Source organism: Buteo buteo, chromosome 13, assembly GCF_964188355.1.
Source record: "Buteo buteo chromosome 13, bButBut1.hap1.1, whole genome shotgun sequence".
NCBI lineage: Eukaryota > Metazoa > Chordata > Aves > Accipitriformes > Accipitridae > Buteo > Buteo buteo.
This window is the reverse complement of record NC_134183.1, coordinates 1,159,291-1,175,088: the sequence shown is the minus strand read 5'-3', so window position 1 is coordinate 1,175,088 and position 15,798 is coordinate 1,159,291. Positions and strand designations below refer to the sequence as shown.

General features: G+C 48.0%; 1 protein-coding gene across 7 annotated transcripts in view; it reads left to right on the top strand.

Annotated features, from left to right (window-relative positions):
- Positions 1-12: 12 nt before the first annotated feature.
- The window catches only part of TBC1D16 (TBC1 domain family member 16), a 33,026-nt gene continuing 17,240 nt past the window's right edge, over positions 13-15,798 (top strand). For 3 of the 7 annotated variants that reach the window (XM_075044146.1, XM_075044145.1, XM_075044139.1), the window contains exons 1-3: positions 333-438; positions 7,153-7,388; positions 8,430-9,060. In XM_075044146.1, coding sequence (XP_074900247.1) covers positions 7,211-7,388; positions 8,430-9,060 — 809 coding nt within the window. In that variant the 5' untranslated portion in view covers positions 333-438; positions 7,153-7,210. Of the gene's footprint in view, positions 128-330; positions 491-5,951; positions 6,084-7,152; positions 7,389-8,429; positions 9,061-15,798 lie in introns of those variants that run through there. The other 4 variants (XM_075044143.1, XM_075044142.1, XM_075044141.1 and 1 more) reach the window with 4 other exon arrangements.

The window sequence follows — 15,798 nt, the reverse complement described above, 5'->3', positions numbered from 1 at the left end:
GAGCGGGGGGGGGGGGAAGCTTGGGCCGTACTACCCCGGGCCACACTACCTCAGCCCGCCGCTGCCCGCCGGGCCCGGGGGAAGGCCCGCGGCGTCCCGGCCGCCATGTCCCGGTGCGGGGCAGCAGGTAACGGCGCCGAGGGCCGGGATCCGGGCGAGGTGTGCTGGGGGGGACCGGAGGGGTGAGAAGCGGCGGGAGGGGTCCCTCTTTACCCTTCCTTCGCTGAGGCGGCCCCGCCTGAGGCGGCTGCCGGGCAGCCGCGGGTCACGCCGCCGAGGGGCGGGGCGGGGCGGGGCGGAGAGGGGCGGGGCGGGGCGGTGGCAGCGTCCCCCGCGCAGGGCCCGGCGGGGGCGCGGGGGACGTCGGTTCGGAGCCCGCCCGGGGCCGGACCGGTTCGTGAAAGGAGCCGAGAAGTTTCCCCGGGTTCGTCTTTACCGGTAAAAGCGCCGGGGCCGCGCGGGGCGTCGCTCGCCACGGGGGCGTTAAGCGGTGGGTAACGCCGGCTCCGGTGCGCCGGGGCCGTGCCTCTAGGGCTGCGGTGGGCGGCAGCGGCTGCCCCTGCCCACCCGGGTCCCTGGGCCGGCTGCTCGTCACGCGTGTCGTTGTCACACGGGTTCGTGCCCGGGGATGGGCCGCCCGGGGATGGGCCACCCGGGTATCCTGCCCGGCACCCTGGTGATGCATCCATTTTTTTTTTTTTTTTTATCCCACTCTTTGTCTTCCCTTTCCCTTCCTACATCCCCCCCTCCCCGCCGCCGCCGCCGCCTTCGGAGCCCCCGAGGCGGTCGGTGTGCTGGCGGCTCGGGGCCGGCACAAAGCGGAATGCGAAAATAGTTTTTTAACTTTATCTTCTGCTGTTTTGGAGTGGCTCCGTAGAGCTTGGGGTATTTTTATGATTTCCTTACTTTTGGGGAGGTGGTCTTCTCTCAAATTACCCCGATATCTACGTCTTCGTTTGCTGAGTTCTGTTATCAGCGGAGACGTGAAGATGGATGGTTGGGATCCTTGGCAATTATTTGATGTATGGCCTTCAGGCGCACCAGGGCAGGGATTACGTGTTGATATATTGCTTGCTGTGCCGCTGACACTCTGTAAAATAACTCTGCTTCTTCCTCTCTGAGGTTTTCCCGTCTTCTCTGTTCTTTGACTGGTAGCTTGTCTTGCAAAGGTATTATGTTCTTAGTTGACACTCTGAATAGGAAGTAATAAAAATGAAAGATCATTTAAGAGAAAATAGTAGAAATGTTAAGTCCAGGACAGCTCAGGGTAAAGTTCTCAGGCTTGCTGCTTCTTTTGTAGAAGCCTCCTTTAGGTTTGTAGGCTTAGAGGAGCTTGTTCTCGTTCTGGTGATAACTTGGCTAAAAGCAGAGAGGTCTCTGAAAGCTGCTTCTCTGACCTCGTATTGAATTTGCTGAATATCTGAGTTTATTCTGTATGTCTCGCTGTGTGGTGGCGTAAAGCTGGGGAGCCGAGATGGGGCAGAGTGTTGCTTTCTCTGTCCAGCAGGCAAGAAGGGAGGGGGGCATGGTCCTGCCTGGGGCAGGGTGGAAAGGAGACTATTTCAAAGTGTCAGAATGGCAGACACATGGTCTGATGTCTGTCATATTGAGGAAAGACTTTGCAATTAGTTCATCAGTTCAGCTGTGAAACCAGGTTCCTGGGATTTTTTTAGCTGCTGATATTGAAGGATCTAGTACTGTGAGTGTTATCAGGCCACGGCTACAGGATGCTAGAAATAAAACACCATAGAAGTGTTACCTACTGCACAAGCACTGCAGTTAAGTAATATGAAATGATGTTTAATCTTGGGATGGAGGGACATATGGCACAAATAATTTCTCGGCGCTAAAGTGCATGTTGTGGTTTGACTTTCAGTGCTGGAGGGGTGGTAAGCTTTTTGTTTGCTTTTTTATGCCTAAGCAGGTGTGGCTGGGAGCAGCAGGCAGGCTCTGATGATAGCATTTCATTTCCCTTTTTATCTCTGACTCACAAACTTGCAGTATTTAGTCTGCTGTCCCTTTTTTACCTTCTCAGCTGAAATGCATCTGAGCGAAATCTGTTCCACTGAAGTGACTGGAATTGGAGTTGTGCGAGTGTCAGGATTTCAGCCTTCGCTGGTGACTGCTGTTACTTTTGCTTTACTCTGTACTCTGCGTGCCACTGCTGCACCAGCAGGTCAGGAATGAAAGACTTTGTGGTGACCTACATAATTCTCCCCATGAAATGGGATGACTTCAGAATGGCTCCCTATGGTAAACTTTTTTCCTTGATTTGGCTAGGTCATCTTAAATAGCTCCAGCTAATAGCTAGTAGTTTTGAAAGCTTTTTTTTTTTCCCCTCTCCTAATGTAGAGGTATTGCGATACAAAGGGAAGGTCGTTACAAGGGCTCTCATGTATACATAGGGAAGTATAGATCAAGTGAGTGACTAGCTGAGAGTTGCACAGAAAATCCAGTCAGAGAACTGGAAAGAAGCTGCGAGTCCTGACTCCCGGGCTCCTATACTCCATCTCCGGTCGCGCTGCCTTCCAGCATGCTCTAACCTGTGCTTGAGCTACCAGAGATGCAAACCCGGCATTTGATTTTCCAAAGGGGAGGAGGAGGCGACAGGGACTTCCTTAGTGTTTGAGACCTGCCTGGTGCAGTGACTCTGTACTCTTTAAATATGTAAAATCAAATTCAAGTTATTGAGGGCAAAAAAAAGAAAAAAAGCCTGTTGCGCTTTTCTTACTTAAGGCGTTTCATGCTTAAATTTGGTGCCGATGTTTGACAGCTCATGTTCCTTTTCTGTGCCCAGACATGCTGTAGGTCTCATGTTTCGCTTCAAGAGCCCTGTAGCTCGGCTTATTTTGCTTGTAAATCTATTAAACTCCAGCACAGCAAATTTGCCCTTGGAGCCACAAGACCCACTGCCACGCACAAAGTGCTCAGCAGTGTGACTTGTTGGCTGCAGCTGACCCCAAAGTGCAGGCTGACATATGCCTCTATAGGCTAAACTTTTTTGTGAGAGAAGCCTTGTTACCTTACATGCTCATGAACCGCTCTGGTGTCAGTGTGTGCTGTCCAGATCAGGAATAATGTGCTGGAGCCTGTGTCAGCCCATGCAGGAGCCCTGAATTGCCTTCCTTGCTGGAATACAGGAATCTTGTGCGACCGGAGGCAGCAACATTTGGTCCAGCAGTGTCTGCCAAGGTGAGGGTGCGATCTGCCAAGCCAAACAGGATTTTGTTGTTGATCGGTTTGTGAGAAGGGGAAGGGCATTTCTAAAGGAGGCAAGCAGCCGGTGTTATTTGAAATGCTGCTGGCTGGAACTGGTCAGGCTCTTGTGAAGAGACTCCTGGGGTGATTTCAGGAGTTGGCTCCCCAGCACGTTTGTGAGATCTCGTGTAGCTGAGAAGTGCTGGCATTGACTGGGAGAGCAGCCAGGGTCTGCGCGAACAGACTCGGTAGCTGTAGCAAAGATTTTTAGCGGTGACAGTTGATGTGTGGGAGAAGAAAATGTATGTGTGCTTAATAAATATTGGCACTCAGCGAGAGCTTATCAGCTAATTCAGTGCTTCAGCTTCTAGAGAGCTGGGATGTCTCTGCCACATTGGAAAGAATCCCTTCAGATCAAGGGATAAATATAAAATTAATATGAAAAATACTTCTTTTTTTTTTTAATGGTGCTGATTTAATGCTGACTTAGCTGTAGGATGGTTCCTGCCTGTCTTCCCAAGCTCACACAAGAGGCAACAGCAATACATCCTTCTCCTTGTGACCCAGGCCCCATGGACTGTGTGTGCAGACATTGTCCCACACAGAAGAGGGCTGAGAATAGAGCAAACCCTGCAGATTTGGTCTCTTTGTTATTTGCTGGTTTGTGTTGTATGAACTCCTCTTGTCTTTTAGGAAGGAGAGGCACATTCACCAGCTGTGTTTCAGAGACTTCTGGGATTGTACTAGAAGACTAGATGACCTTAAGAGGTCCAGTCCGTCATCTGGTCCTAGCTGGGGCCAACTGCCTATCTATTTCTGCAGCCTGTCTTTGAAACCCCCCAGTGACGGAAACAGCCTTTTCAGGTTGCCCTATTGTGGTGCACCTGCTGTTAGAATGACTAGACTAGATATTCCTTGCCACAGTTCAATTGCCCTACTACTTCTCCTGTCCTCCACAGACAGCTCTTCCTTTTTTTGGCAGTGACAATTCACACATATGAAGACTTTTAATACATTTCCCTTTCTTTAGTCTTCCTTTGGCAATCTCTTTCCAGATCACTCTTGTCACTCTCCCTGAAACTGTCCAGTGACTTGCATCTGTTTTTCTTTAATGCTGCAACCAAAGCTACGCAGAATTCCCTAGCCTGTGGCAACGATGAAAGCATTCATTTGAGTCTTCCTGATGATACTTATATATCCCAGTATATTTGGCTATTTGTTTGCAGTATCATAGTGGACTCTCTTTGATTTGTGGTGCATAGCTCTTCTGCAAGACAAATGCAACAGACTAAATTTCTATGCTGGCAGGACACCATATTCTTCATCTGTCTTATTTTTGTTTCCTCTTCCCAACCTGCATACGCGTGTGCGTACCGGCAGCACTATCCACCTGCACATCAAGGCAGTGCTGAAGCAACAGATGTTCTGCAGGATCAAAGCAATATTTCCCTTTAAATCCCTCCTGCTTTCCAGGGAGCAGCTTTTGATCTTTTACCTGTTGCTTTGTTCTTTCTCTGCTAGGTAAAAGCTAATTAAATGTTGCCTCTATTGGCAGAGAAGTCCTGCACCTCTGCCTGCATTCCTGAGAGCCCCTGGAGAACTGCAGTAGGACATTACACAAGCTCTTGTTTCATGCATGCATCTCCATCTGCTGTCCTTAGTAGGAAAAGCTCACTGGTGTCTTCCGAGGAAGCATTCCCTGGTCAACAGCTGCAGCCACCTGGTACCACATTCCTCCTTTGTGTATGCAGGTTCAGCGCTTTTAGAGTTCTGATGAAATAGCTGACATAGCTAAAGGTCTGGATATCTGGGCTGGTTTCAGTCTTGACAGCAACAGGACATAGCTGAGCAGGCTGTGCTGCCTACAAAATGTTGTGGTAACAGATGACCCTCTTCAGATGTGAGGGAGGCTCAGGGCCTCTGATGCCATATGGGTTGCTCCACACCACTGCTTTGGACTGCCTCAACACTGTGTTGAAATGGTGTGTTGCGACTTGGTGGGAAGGAAGAATTGCAGCAGAGTTTACTGTCTGTGTTCTTGCAGGGTGCAGTGAGAGGAAAGATGACTTGCTCTTTAAATGTGGTAGAGGCAAATTACTTTCTCCAAGACGTAACCCAGAGTCGGAAACAATACTGTGGTTTTTGGCATTCTGGACAAGAATGAACATATGGCTCCATTGGTCTTTGGGTTTTGGGGCTGAGACATGAAGATACGTGTTGTGTTTGGTGGTAGAAGGAGACATGAGTGCGAAGGACTTGCAAAGTAATTGTCTTATCCTAAACACTTGCTGGGCACAGTACATAGCAGGGTTGAGGCTTCTCCGACAAGTTCCAGGAAAGACTGAAATGCAAAAACTGCTTATGCTGTGATTCAAGCTGACAAATGTAGTGATTGCCAGTTAAACCAATAGTTTGTCCTTTAATGAAGGCTCTGTCAACTACTTGGCAGTCTCATTTGCAATCTTCTGTATGTACAAATCTGTCAGAATCAGGACAGCTATATTCTTTCCCTGCAGCTTTCACTCTGTTTTTTGAGAAATGCTGGTTTCTGTTTCCCCTTTCTGCCTTCTTGCTTCGTCGTTTGTCTGGAGATACCATTAAACCATGTTTAAAGAAATTGGAACTATTCAGTGTTTGACAATGCTTGCTTTAGGCCCCTAAATGTTTCCTGCACACAGTGCCCCTGACAGTACAAGTCAGAGCCTGTCTGCTTTTCTTTTTATTTCTGGCTACCCCTGTTGCATGCTGTGCAGATCATGGTGTGGGATTTGTCATGAGGAACACACTGAGCTGATCTCTCCACATGGTGCCCTTGGACCTGGCATCATGGTGATGTGTGGTGCGTGCCAGGTCGGACTGGCCTGTTCACAAGCAAGTAAGGCCATGTAAGTACAAAGGAACAAAAGTAGAGGTTTCCTTTCCTCGTGTACTTTTGGTGGAACAGAAACTGCAGTGCCTCTTATGGTCTGCTTCCCAGCTAGGGATAGCAGCAGTGGGTAGAGCCTGCCCTGCATTGAAATGTGTTGGGCTATCTGTGGGATTGCTTTGTGCAAGACCCACCTGCTGTTTCAACACATCGAGTCTTCTTCCTCATCTGTCTGCTAAATAGTTGATAGCTTGGGTGACCCCTCCTGGATTCACTGCAGAGCTCCTCATCAACAGCCCCAATGAGGAGCACGTCTCATTTGAGTACAGAGCTTACGTGGTGATTAGTTGAGGATCATACTCCACAGTTAGCTAAAGTTACCTATTGATAGGTGAAATATTTGCCTTCAGTTGGCATGCCATACTGTGCTATTGGAGTCTGCCCGCTCTGTTGAACATGGGTCTTTTGCCACTTACCCCTGAAAAAGCTCTATTTAACCATCACTGCTCAAAAAAACAAATCAAAACAAAACCCCAACCCAAAAACCTCAAATGCACAGCAGGATTATGCCAAAAATTGGTAAGCACAAGATGAACTTGTTTTGATTAATGGTTTTTTTGGAGATCAGTGGTTACTGTGAATGAAGCAGCAGCCCCTTGTTTAATGTGATGGTCTCAGCAGTTTTTCTGTGCTGAAGGAATCCTCCAGAGTCTACTCTGACTCTCTTTGACATCCCCAGGACAGTGATACATTTGGCAGCTCTGCATCACTGAGCTATTCCCTTAATGGGCAATTTTCAGTGACAATCATTACTTTTCTGTTTCCTCCTCACAGTAACTATTGAAATGTGGGGGTTTGCTGCCTTCATATTTCTTTGTTGCAGAGAAAAACATTCCAGGATTCTGTACTTAAGCATCTTTGAAACATAGAGGTGATGTTACAGATCCAGGGCAATTGGAGGCTCTTGCTTGAGTTGTAGGATTGATGCAGCAGTTGATGGGAGACCTGTTCCTTCTCAGACAATGGTAGGCACATGCTGTGCTGTCATTATATTTGTTCTAACGCTATTCTTTCCTCCTTCTTGGCAGATCTTCTGAATTTGGCTCCTGATTAAAGCTGACAGATAATGGAAACATTTCCTTGGCGATGTCTCTGGGGCGACTCCTCCGACGTGCCTCTTCAAAAGCTTCCGACCTCCTGACCTTGAATCCTGGTGGTGGCAGCAGTTCATCTTCCACACTTGATGGGGAGATTATCTACTCTAAGAACAATGTCTGTGTTCACCCACCTGAGCTGCTACAAGGCATCGGGGAGCATCATCCAGGTGATAGGGTGTTGCAGACTGCTCACTCTTTTTTTTTTCTCTCTCCTGAGCTGTGCATTTTGTATCAAGTTCTACATCTTGGGCTCTAACAAATGAAGAGGTGCCAGTGGGGGACAGGGCAAGGCAGTCTTATGGAAGACTAAGGAAAGCCATCCACAAGCTGATCCATCAGCTCCTCTTTTAGGAGGAAAATTGATGATATTTCTCCTTTCTCTTCTGGTCTAGCATAGATTTACCTGTTTTAGTACATCCTTTTGTATTGCCAGAAGATGGACGGTTGTTATTTGAGGACAGTAACTTCTGTTGCTCTTTCAAATACGTATTGTTCAGGAAAGCCAAGTATCATCTTGTAACTGTCATTGCTAGAGTGGCCTCAACAACCATTTGTAAAGGGAAAATAAGGAAAACCTGATTGTGGCTGCATGCACTGGAGTAAATGAAGATAAATACTGCTCTTTCCCTTTATTCTCATCTGTTACTGCACTCTTTCATGTTTTCATCAGAGAGTCATGGCCACTGGCTCAGCTTCACAAAACTAATTATTCTGTGGACATTGACCCACACTTCCCTTTTTATGTGTGTGACTTTTTTTTCTGTTGGCTTTCCATGGAAATTGTAGCCCTTTAGCTACACTAAGGTAAATGTACTTGAGAAGAAATGTTTAGCTGGCACTTGAAATTGTTTAACTAACAAACAATAGAGGTTTTTCATGTGGCAACATATTTCAGAATTTACTCTTGATTAGTAATCCATCCAGGAATTTGAAGTATTTGCATGTCACTTCTATGTCCACTTAGGGCAGAGGGAATTTAGACTATTCAAAAGCCATATGCAGAACTGAAATTATTTGTAAATACTGAATAATGTTGAGCACTCCACAATTCATTTGGCAGAATTCTCTCCTGGTAAATGAAAGGTTTGTTTTGTCCATGTGTAATGGTGGTAAAGTGGGGGGAGATGGGGAAGTGCAAATTTCAGGCTTACACAGTTTGCTTAGAATAAATCTGTGTCATAACTGATGGCTCCTTTGCTTTCTCAAAGGCTATTTGTGCTTGTACATGGAGAAAGATGAGCTACTGGGAACCACACTTATCCTTGCCTGGGTGCCAAACTCACGTATCCAGAGGCAGGATGAAGAAGCCCTGCGCTATATCACTCCTGAGAGCTCCCCTGTCCGTAAAGCTCCCCGCAAACGTGGCCGCCACACTCAGGGTTTTGGCATTGTCCAGCAGGCTTCCCCCACTGACCAGAGAGGGGCAGTGATCCTGAAAGGAGAAGACATCTTGACTGTGTCACAGCTTGTGAAAGATGTGGCTTACATCAGCTCCCCCTCTTCAGAAGGGGAGAAGCTCTCCCAGTGCTGCCCCACGGCAGATGGCACCCACCGGTCCCCCCAGCCTGCCCGCAGTGACTCAGGAATCCTATCGACAATCAGTTCTCAGGAGGAGCAGAACAGGTCGGAGCTGTCGGTGGAGGGGACGGAGGAAGGTCTGGACTGCAGGCCAGAGCCGGGGGAGGATGAGGGCTCCTTGGAGCTGTCTGCTGATGACGTGAGCAGGGACAGTACTTTTGACTCTGATTCTGATGCCTTCTCTTCCCCCTTCTGCCTCTCTCCCATTAGCGAAGCCCTTGGGAAAAGCAGTAGTTCTGTGTTTCTGGATAACGAAAGCAGGTGAGTGCATCCTTTTCTCCAGTTTCTGGCTGAATAGCTGGGGTGCTGGTTGCTGAGCTTGGAGATGCTGAAGGAAATTGAGAAGCTTCACAGTGGCATTGAGCTGAATATCTTGTCTTGCTTCAGACACTTGTATAATTTACAGGAAATTGTTTGCCGGCCAGTTCTGCTTCTGCTCAGTGAACCCTGGCCCTGAACATTCAGGGCTGTATATGTACAGTCCTTCAGGTGAACTGTCTTGAGCCCTGGAAGCAGCATTACTAAATTAAAAAGGTCCTTTGTTGGTTTAATTGGCTGTGCTGAGGAGATGTGCTAGTTACTTCTTGTGGAGAGCCACATCAAAGTGTCTGTCTGATTTCCTCTGAGCTGGGGGTGCCTCTCTGCAAGGCACTGTGTTGACATGAAGTCTGCATGTATGAGCTTGTCTTGCTGGTGTTCAGAACGTGGTCCCACTTAAGACATATAAATATTAATTCTTGCACGTCTAACCTGGATATTTTAGTCAACACTAGTATGTCTAAGTGTCAATGTTTCTCAATGGCATCTGCAGTAAACTCTACATAGTGGAAAGAGGGCACCTTGGCAAAGGAATAATGAACAGTAGGATACCTATATAACTTACTGTATCGATATGCAATGTTTCTGGCTTTCTGGTCTATGCTCTGTGCAGTGTATCACTCATGTCCAGCTTGGGGAGGATGGGTGTGCTGTGTTCGTGAAGCACTGTGGGGCTGACTTTGAGGATATAGCTCAGCTTTGAAAGTACGCTTGAAATTAGGAAAAACAAGTTCTCCTTCGTGTGTGTCAGCAACATACAGACTACATTAAGACTTGACTTTTGAAGAGATTTTGCCGCTTTATTTTATGGGCTAATCTGAAGCCCAGAGAATGCCAGTAAGGACAAGGTTTATGAAGGAAGTTTTCTAATTGATTCAACTCTCTCTGGATATTTTGAAACACTTCAGTGCAGTGATCTCAGACTTTATATCAGCTTTGCATTTGATATGTGTCCTCGTGGTGTTCTTCTAATTAACTGCGAGCCCACAGGGTTTTCTGGGCTTGAGCTCTGCAGCAGCTGGGTGGGCAGTGGTTTGAGCAGCCCGGCCAGCACGGCTGTCCCATCCCATCCTGTCCCACAGCAGCTCTCCTCTGGCTGCAGAGGGGCATTGCAAAGCAGCTGCAGAGTGCCCAGGATGGGCCTTTGGTTTTCAAATTGTGTTGAATAATGTCAGTTTGACAGTGACCTTTTTAGCTCTCTAAACATGATGCCTGACAGTCTTTTTTGACAAGTATTCATAGGAATGTAGAAGACTGGAACCTACATAAATGTCACAAAACACACCCTGAAAACATTTTACAGAGAGGCCTTTGAATGATTGAATATCAGTCCTAATAACTGACTTTATTGATTCCTAGGCTTTTTGTCCCATTCAGTTTGTGTTCTAACACTGGGTTACTGCTTCGGGGTTGAAACTTCAGTTGCATACACTTGCAGAGAATGTTGTGTTGGCTTAGAAATTTCTTGGCCTTGACTTAAAAAACCAGAAAACCCCCAAATCCACTGCTGCCAAAGCCTCTGTTTGTTTAAGGTGTGTAAATTTTTTTTTTTTTCCTTGGAGCAGCACTGACAATCTGTGTGTTTGACCTGTCTCTGTCACTCTGAAAAAAAATGAAGTTTTGGGGGTTTTGAAGCATTTTTTTGTAAATAAAGTATAATTAAAATGCTTCTGTGAACATTTCTGAGTTCCAGCAGTAAGACTCTTAAAGGAAAAATATTTCTCTCTTTCAGTGTGTGTGTGGGGAAGCTGTGGCCTCAGCTGTGGCCCAGTTCACCCACACACCCTGACTAAGGGGTCATTATCCCCGCTTGAGTGGTTAGAAGCAGGGGTAGCGAGGGACACGTTCAGAGTAATGTCCAAACTGCTGAAAACCAGGAGACTGAACTCATCCTGGGGAAATCCTTGGCCTGGCCCACAAGGCCATGTGCTGTCCAAGGCGTGCAGCCGTCTCAGAGAGTTTTTGTACCCGACAGCGTGCACGGGGAGAGGAGCTGGTGCAGAAGGGTACCGGCGCAGCGTTTGGGGGCACGGCAAGGGGGCAAGCAGCGTTGTGGTTTAACTGTTTTGCAACACTTGTGCTCTGAGCTGCTAATAGTGTCAGGGAAGGAAGGAAATACAGTTTATTGCATCTTCACTACCTTGCCTGTGAATTCGTGTAGCATTTCCCTGTTGTTTCACAGCCTGGCTCGGGCGAGCCCTCTGCCGGCTTTCCTCGTGTGCTGCCAGAGTCCTGACAGCTCCAGCAATGCAAAGCCTGCCTTTGCAAACACACTGCTCGTGGTCCTGGTAGACTTTTTTATTTCCCTTTCTTTTCTTTTCTTCTTTTTTTTTTTTTTTTTAACTCCTCTGGCACCAGTCTGGAAGCCTCGTACAGTGTATGCGGCACTCATAATTTGCAGCAGATTAATAAAACAGACCTTTCATTGTTTGGGACTTCAGACTTGAAAGGCTTTTGTCCAGTGTGTCCATTTTTTATGCCAATTTGTTCTTTCCCGTAGAGCCCCCTTGCATGATATCTGCAGGATCTTACAAACTGTTTGAGTTGGAGATTTTGCATAGAATACTTTGTAAAAGTCTTGTTAAAAAGCATTCTCTTATTTCCTGCATTCATCCCAGCATTTGGGGGCGGGGGATGCTGTTTCAGAAGTCACTACAAGCATAAGAACAGCTTCCTTGTTTCTTAAAGTTGTTTTTTTTTTTCTGCTAGCTGCTTCCCATCTGAGCCAGAATTGGAGCGCGAACAAAGTTTGTGCTGCTGGCAGATTGTTTCAACTCTTTTCCCTCCCTACCCCCTGGTCACCACCTCCTCCCTGCAAAGAGGGACGAATGTTTTTGGTTATTTCCCTCTGCACTGGGGAGTTGTTGTAAAGAGAACTTTGCTTTTCCCCGTGATTGTTTCAGAAGCTGAAGCGATGCATTGCATGGGTGTTTTAGTCCAGCCATCTTTCTTTCCATGCAATTATGTATCATCAGAAATGGAAAAATATGACATTGTGAAAGAATTAGGGTGCACATGTAGACTTGGATCAGATGAGATCAGAGGCTCAGCAAGCTGCTTGCCAAAATATCTGTATGACCAGGAGTCACAAGTCCCGTGTGCTTCTTGGAGCATCCTCTGAGAAGGTGGCCTGGCCTCCTGGGCAGAAGGGAGCCAACAAACACATGCATGCAGAACAGGGGCAGGGAGGAAGAAGGGAGGTAGGCTTGGAAGCATTTGAGTTGCACAACGAGTCAGTCATTTTAAGTCAACAACTCGCCTTGTAGAACATAAGGAAATAAAAACGTATCCATTGTTGTTTGGTTTTTTTGTTTGCCTCTGCTTCTCAGTTTGACAGGCTGCCAGGGATCCCATGCAGCGATCGATGTTTTCCTCCCATTTACACAATTCCTCAGGCTACAAGCTATGGGAGTGTCCCATCACCAGCATACACATTCTTCCTTGTCTCTTTAGACGAGCCTGGCACTTCTTCTGCATAGTGCACTCATTTCTCATGGAAAGGTGGCTTTACTGTCTTGGGATTTGTGTCCGTATTAACTTTGGGGGGCCCTTTCTGCTCATAGTACGAGGTTCCAGCAGGGAGGTACCTAATGTGGGAAATGCCTGTATTGATAGCGGCTTTGTCATTGAGTGCATTTCTGTAGGAAAGGAGGGATACTGGAAATAAAATTGTTCCATTTTGTTCCTTTTCTCTCTTGTTACCGTTGTTTGCTGTCTGTCAGGAAACATTTGCCTTGTTGTCTGAAGGGCACTAATTTGGGACAACTGTACTCTATGCCCAGCTTTGGCTTGTTGCTGCCCTGCTAAATTACTCGGCTTCCATTTTCCCCATCAGTAAAGTGAAACTAAAAGCCTTTTGTCACATCCTGGTGACCAAATAGCATCTGACGCCTATATAATGTCTTTCAACCAATGCTTCTGAAGTTATTTTAACTGACCATGACATCAGATCTATACCAATCGGTTGCGGAAGCACTTAGCGCTCTCTAAGTGGGGTTTGGATTGGGTTTTTTTTTTGTGCTGTGCCAGAGTGATCCCTGGTTAACAGGAGCTTTCCCTAGCAATGGGTGGTAGGGCTGCTAAAGGCTTTTCACTTCAGTAGTAAACTGCAGTTGCTGTTACCTGATGAGCACCACGCAAAAATGCTGAAGAGGACAAATAAATGCTGGCATTGGTTCCTTCACTAACTTCAGGCTGGGATGTTGGTCGACACAGTCAGAATTTGGACCAAGAAGCCTCAGTGGTGGAATAGTACGAGTGGAGTGTAGGGCAATATCTGGCTGGAGGCTGGAGCTCGGTGAACAGTCCTGCAGGTGATGGAATAGATGCCAGCTCACGCTTCCACAGCGCTTGCTTTAAAGGACAAGCAGAAGCAATGTGACCAATGTGGTCACAGATACCAGTGCAAGACGGAAATGTCTTTCGTAAGAAGGCAATTGTTTTAGCAGCCAGTAATAAAAATAATGAAACATTTTCATAATGGAGCTGAATGATGGTACAGTTCGCGTGTTCTTCAGCCGACGTGAATTCACCGAACAGAACTATTACAAACAGTCTAGGCAAAGCACACAACACAAGGAAAAACTCCTTTAGTGTTGCAGTTGATGCAATTTTTACAGATGTGTTGCACATCCTGTTGTTAAGCCTCTTCCCAGGGAGCTAATCAGTAAATTACCTTCTCACGAGGGAGCGGAGGCACAGCGTTATGGAGGGTGGCAGCAGCTGCAGGAGCGGGTGGTAACAGAGCGTACAGTGTTGCATCATGTTGTTTTGGCAGCTCACCTGAAAGGCTTAGTGCTGTTCAGACCTCTGCAGAATAAACAGGAGGCAAAATTATAGGGGAAATGAGCTGAAATTAGTGTGAACTGGCAGGAGCTCTGGAGTCATCAAGAGGTTGGGAATTCATCGCTGTTGTAACAGAAGTGATTATATTCTTAGAACTGGGGGAATTGGTCACAGACTTCTAAATCTCCTGTAACTTCTTGCAGCATCTTGTGTCATGCTGTCTTACTTTTGATGATTTCAGCCTTAGGGATGAGTGCATGGGGTGCCTCACTGCTTCTGGTTCAGGCTCCAACTCCCCAGGACCTTGCCCAATCTAGTGCGATTTATGATGTTAAGACTCCAAAGCACCTAATTCCATTTGTACCCAAACCTGTGCCCAGGAAAAAAATATCCCCAAATCCTTCTTCCAGCAGAAGGACAGTCCTTTTTCCCTTCTCCTTGAGTCAGGGGGTAGGTGTAAACTTCCCAAGGCAGTGCTTTCGGGTGGTCTGCACGGAGCCGGGTACTGGGAAGAGGAGCTGGCCTTAGCCGTTGGCTGTCAGCAATGCTGTGTAATTAATTAAAGTTGTTACCGGCTGCAAAGCTGAGAAGGTTGGACAGATCCAAGAGATTGCGGAGGCATACGGCTCTATCTTGCTTTATATAAATATTTGAACAGCAAGAACATTAATTATAGCAGGTTTGTTTTTTCCCTCCGTTGGTTCGCTGCCAGATTTCTGTGAAAGAAAATAGTGGCAGCTAACTCGAGATCGGGAATTGCAGCTAGCGGGCTCGCGAAGCTTATTTATTTGGGGTTTCAGGGGAGGAACAGTCAGTGACGAGAGCAGGGGATGCCGAAGGAGGAGATCCCGAAACGGGAGGGATGGAGGAACAGAGGGGAACCGCTTTGCCCACCCCACCCCCGACCCCGACCCCGGGTTTCTGGGGCGCCAGGCCTTGTTGGGGTTTGCTTACGAGGACGGGAAGGCTTTAAACTCCCGCTTTCGGATGGGGCTTCGCTTTCGCAGCGCCGCCGGGGCCGGGACCGGGGCCGGGGCCGGGACCGGGGCCGGGGCCGGGGCCGGGGCCGTGAGCCGGGGCCGGGGCGGGCGGGTGGCGCGGCGCGGCCGCCAGGGGGCGCGCTCTGCCCAGCGGCGCGGCCGGGCGCTCCCCGGCGGCCGCTCGCCATCCCCCCCCCGCCGGTAGCCCCGGTGGCCGGTGAAACCGAGGGCCCGGCTGCTGCTCGCCCCCGTGCTGCCTCAGCAGAGCCGCGTTAGGGAGCGCTTTGCCCCCGGGTACGGCGCTGCACACCCCCCCCCGCACCCCCAGGCTGAGGGGCCGTGGGTCCCTACCAGCCGCCTTCGCTTGGGCGACTGCAACCCCAGAGAATTATTGACGGTAAAATTACAGCCTGGGCTTGTGCTAGAGAAACAGAGAATTTCTGAGGGAACGCAGGGGTTTGGGGTGGAAGGCTGGCGTGACAGGCCGGCCAGACTGCGAGAGCAGGGAGACGGGGCGGGTGGGAGCGGGGTAAAACACACCAGTGGCTGTGTTCTCCAGGAGGTATTGCAATAAAGTGCCTTTTCCCAGGATATTCTTGCATTTCTTCTGTTCCTTATTTATACGATCGTAACGCCCAGAAATCCTAATTGAGAGTGGAGATAAATGGTGCTGGCGGGTATCCAGAGCTTTGTGGGGGAAGAATTGCGTTAACTGGATCAAAATAAAGAGCATGTCCCCTCTAAAAGTACAACAGTATATGCAAATAAATCTGCATAGTCTCTGTCTTCTTGGCTTGGTCCTCGCAATTATAACAGCATTAAGCATTTGCAATAACTCTGAAACATGCTTTTAGTCAGCTCTCCTTTTTCCTCTCCCTTTTCTGCTACTTGAAGAAAGCTCTCCCCTTGGGAAATC